This window comes from Colobus angolensis, unplaced genomic scaffold, assembly GCF_000951035.1.
Source record: "Colobus angolensis palliatus isolate OR3802 unplaced genomic scaffold, Cang.pa_1.0 Scaffold75, whole genome shotgun sequence".
Lineage (NCBI taxonomy): Eukaryota > Metazoa > Chordata > Mammalia > Primates > Cercopithecidae > Colobus > Colobus angolensis.
In genome coordinates, this window is record NW_012121265.1 from 2,549,495 (window position 1) to 2,554,325 (window position 4,831).

Here is a 4,831-nt window from a genome sequence, read left to right on the forward strand (position 1 = left end):
TACAGATGCACCAGTGGATTTTATTGGCATGAACGCAGCAGCCACGTAAGCTACGGAGCTTATGCCACCTAGCAGGGCGTGAGGGTGAGCAGCGTGTCTTCTCGCACTGTGTCTTCACTACAGAAGTTGTACCTGGGGAGAAAGGGAAGCTTTGTAAGCGTTTGGGGGTCACCTCAGCAAAAGCCAGGTGTTGCTGTTTTTTTTTTTTTTTTTCTTAAGGGGTTAAGCCCAAGTCACAGCTGATGAGTGATTCAGGAGGCACGAGGGGGCCCTAGGACTGGAGCTGCAACCAGCGCCTGCAGTGCTTGCTGCCTGGAGGCTCTAGCACAAGGTCTGCTATGGTTCTGGAGTGTCACACAGGACGGTGGCCTCCGAAGGAAGGGACTCGCACTCCCTTGTCTCCACAGGTGCGTGGCGGCCACCATAGGCTCAGCAGCCTGGCTCACAGAGGGATGCTGTCCTCCAGTCACTCTCGGAAGGGGACAGCGGCCAACACGCACTGAGCCCTTCTTATCTGCGGCCAATTATGCTGCATAATTCACTTGCGCAAACTTGATCCTCACCACACATGTGTGAGGGGGTCTGATTATTAGTTCTACATTACAGGAGAGGAAACTGAGGCACAGAGGGCTCTCCATTAATCAGCAGAATAACAAAGATGCAAAAACAGGTCCATCTGATGCCAGAGGCTGTATTTTCAGGATCACACTTCGAGCCTTCCTTGACCTTGTCTTCCAGCTCTGGAGTCGGGGGACCTGGCGTTCCTCCCTGGAGTTCCTCATGACCTTGCCCTCCCATGTTTGAATGCTTTGGGGCTAGTTATCTGAGGATTCTGAGGAAGGATGTAATAACTGGGAAGCTAAAGAAAATCAAGATTTTGGTCCAAGCTTTTCTCAGAATCCCTTCATATTTTTTAATAACTTTATTGGGGTATTAATTCCTACTAAAGAACATGCCCACTAGGATTCCCTCCAATGACACAGTATCAAAAGACAAAGGCAAGGCCTGGTGTGGTGGCTCATGCCTGTAATCCCCGCACTTTGGGAGGGTGAGGCAGGTTGATCACTCGAGGCCAGGAGTTTGAGACCAGCCTGGCCAACATGGTGAGACCCCCGTCTCTACTAAAAATACAAAAATTAGCCAGGCATGGTGGTGCATGCCTGTAATCCCAGCTACTCAGGAGTCTGAGGCACAAGAATCTCTTGAACCTGGGAGGTGGAGGTTGCAGTGAGCTGAGATCACGCCACTTGTACTCTAGTCTGGGCAACAGAGCGAGACTCCATTTCAGGAAAAAAAAAAAAAGAGAGAGAAAGAGAAAGGCAGCCCTCTTCATTTGTAGAAGAGGGCTCCCTCTCATGACTGTTGAGAGTTCCATGATAAGAACGCAACATCCCATGATGGTAAATGTAAAAAGTCTTATAATTAACACAAAACAATGCAGATGCAAGCAGTTATTATTGTGGTTCTCTCAGGCCTAGCCACCTGTGAGCCTGGACTTCTCTCAGGCCTAACCACCTGTGAGCTCGGAAGCTTTGCCCCATTTCCTCACTTGTGTTCCTTGGCCTCTTCCCACCTTCTCTTCTGTGTTTCATTTTTTCTTCCAAGAAGCCCTAACCTGGCATCAGAGGCCTCCAATCATATTCCCTGCACTCGGGCCCTGTCGCCCCTCATGCACCTGGACCTGTCGCCCTGTCCCTGTGCCTTTCCTCCCTCCTCCTCCCTCCCTCATCCTGAGAGCTGCCGTTCCTTCCATCACAGCCTCCCCGGGGCCCTCTGCTTTCCTCCTTGGCCACTGTCTTTCTGAGCCTCTCCTGGGAGTTCTTTATTTGGTCTTTTGACCTTTCCTGTGAACCGTAAGTCTGATTTTTCTCAACAGCTAAACTGTAAGCTCCTTGAGTGTAGGCTTGTCTTTGCATCCCTTACTATTTGCCAGGCCATACAATAGGTACTTAATAAAGTCATTTGCAAGGGTACATTTACAATAGGTACTTAATAAAGAAAGAGAGGTGGACAGGGAGAAATAAAGAGGGGGAGGGCTGCCTTTCTCTTTGGATACTGTCATTGGAGGGAATCCTAGTCAGCAGATTCCTTAGTAGGAACTGAAACCCCAATGAGGTTACTAAAAAATATGAGGGGATTCTGAGAAGAGCTTGGACCAAAATCTTGATTTTCTTTAGCTTCTTTATTATTATTATTATTAAATGTTACTGGCCAGTTTCATAACAGGAAAACTTTTGAGTAATTAAACTAACTCAATGTTTTTATTCACCAAACTAGTTTGAGAGATTTGAAGCTGGTTTTGACTTTCCTCTGTTTAAAAACCTGATGTCTTATATCCAGCTGCTCTTAAGAAAGAGTCTCTCTGAGCAGACAGCGAGGGGAGCTGCACTCAGCCACTAGAATGCAGATGACAGCTGATGGGCACAGGGCCTCAGGTGTAGCCTTAAGTACGTTCTGTTCTGTTTGATTTGCGGAAAGTTCAGAAAGCCTCAGCCTTTCCTCAGAAAACCTAGAAGATGCAATGCCCTGGCTGATTTGGCCTCATACATCTTACCTGTGAGGAAGTCATCTCCTGGGAACACCTCTCATTTTTATTTATTTATTTATTTGTGAGACGGAGTTTCACTCTTGTGGCCCAGGCTGGAGTGCAATGGCGCAATCTTGGCTCACTGCAACCTCCACCTCCTAGGTTCAAGTGATTCTCCTGCCTCAGCCTCCCAAATAGCTGGGATTACAGGCATGTGCTACCACGCCTGGCTAATTTTTGTGTTTTTAGTAGAGACAGGGTTTCTTCATGTTGGTCAGGCTGGTCTCGAACTCCCGACCTCAGGAGATCCACCCACCTCAGCCTCCCAAAGTGCTGGGATTACAGGTGTGGGCCACCGCGCCTGACTGGGAACACCTCTCATTTTTAAGATTCCAGTGATGCCACCACCTGACATGTTTTTAACCACACAGTCCCAGGATTCAGGCCATGGGATGCTTGCTAATGAGGCCTTGGGGAGCTGAATTTTAGAGGCTGAGAATCCTCAGATGGGGTCAGGGAGGAAAGGATTTGGCTGCACCTCCAGCCTGCACAGGGCTCCCCACCAGCCTGGCCCAGTCTCCTCTATACTATGCTGTAGCTTATAAGGCTTCCTGGTTCCACCCACCACCTGGCAGGGCCAGCCTCTTTGTTCTCCTTGCCTTGTGGGGATAGGGAGAACCTCACTGGGTCATCCAGTCCGAGGAGATCCAGATGTGGAGTCAGCCCCCATTCTACTCTGCCACCCAACCTGGGGGAGTGACCATCTGTGGGACCTGACCTCGGTGACTCCACCTAACCCCAAACTTCAAGACCATCGGTGGCCGAGAGCCCAGGATCTCCTTCCCACAAAGCCACGTGTTCTACTGACCAGACCTGGGATCTGAGGTTCGAGACAGTCACTCTGCCCTCTCAGGTCACCACTCCAACTTTTCCTCCAGCTGTCCCTTTTTCCTACCCACGGCCCTGTGCTTATTCAGGCCCAAAGCCAGGGAGACCACAGGTCAGGATCTTACAAGTATTGCAACCCTAGTGCTTTCTTGTCCTATATAAAATTCTCCATCTTTTCCTAAAACCAATTTATTTTCCGTTTTATTGTCCTGAAATGTGATTGGTCTTCTCTTCTTTCAAGTATAGCTATTCACTAGCCCATACTTATACTTGTACCCTTCAAAAGGATTTCTTGTTCTCTTTCTTATATTTTCTCATTTTACCTTGAAAGTACAGTCTTATCTTCTGTATTCCCACAGGCAGTGCTGAAAACATCCAATAAGGTGCACCCAACAGAAACGTTTTATGCTTTTTGTCAGTTGCTTGTTTGGGGAGAAGGGGCCACAGATGAGTAAATTTTCTTGACTTTTCTTGCTTAACTATGCGTAATTTTCTGGGGTGGGTTTTCATTATAACATGAATCTCTGCAAACATTTTTCAGCACCAGCCAGCAAAGATACATACACTGTCTTCTCTTCTCCCTTTTGCACAGTGATCTTGGCAGCACCCACTTTGGGGAGGGTTGGATTTATCACATTGTTATTCCAAAGAAACTTGACTTTCTCAATTGTTCCAACATCCAGCTTTGCATCAAACTCATAGGAGTGGGTTGAGCCTGGTGTGAGAATCCCCCTTGAAATAGAGAAACATAAACATCCCTGTTCATGGAAATGAGTTCTAATGACCATACAATGCCATGCTGCTGTTTTCTATTCTAGATTAACAAGATTATTTTTCTGAATTAATTTCCAAATAAAGGATGGAGACATGGAAAAGCCAGCAATATGCAAGCACTGTTCAAACTATGGTTTTTAAAACTCAAGTTTTAAAATTGAACACTTTCTTATAGAAAATAAAACAGAATTCCTGCATATCATTTTATATTTTTTGGAAGAATTATTTGTACAGTAATGAATTAGCCACATGGTATGGCACAATAAGCATGGGTTATTGTACTAATCAGGAAACAGGATATCTAAAGTAATATTAGATTTATGTTTTTTAAAAAAACATCTATTATGAGAGAAAGAGGCCAGGCGTGGTGGCTCACACCTATAATCCCAGCATTTTGGGAGGCCGAGGTGGGTGGATCACTTGAGGTCAGAAGTTTGAGACCAGCCTGGCCAACATGGCAAAACCCCCTCTCTACTAAAAATACGAAAGTCAGCCAGGTATGGTGGCCCATGCCCGTAATCTCAGCTACTTGGGAGACTGAGGCATGAGAATTTCTTGAACCCAGGAGGCGGAGGTTGCAGTGAACCAAGATTGTGCCACTGCACTCCAGCCTGGGTGACAGAGCAAGACTGTTTCTTAAAA

The 4,831-nt window shown here is 46.7% G+C and overlaps 1 protein-coding gene across 2 annotated transcripts in view; it reads right to left on the reverse strand.

Annotated features, from left to right (window-relative positions):
• The window catches only part of PNLIPRP1 (pancreatic lipase-related protein 1), an 18,235-nt gene continuing 13,404 nt past the window's right edge, over positions 1–4,831 (reverse strand). For both annotated transcript variants that reach the window (XM_011927820.1, XM_011927821.1), the window contains exons 12-13: positions 3,980–4,147; positions 1–132 (exon numbers count right to left, since the gene is read on the reverse strand). In XM_011927820.1, coding sequence (XP_011783210.1) covers positions 69–132; positions 3,980–4,147 — 232 coding nt within the window. In that variant the 3' untranslated portion in view covers positions 1–68. The remainder of the gene's footprint in view (positions 133–3,979; positions 4,148–4,831) is intronic.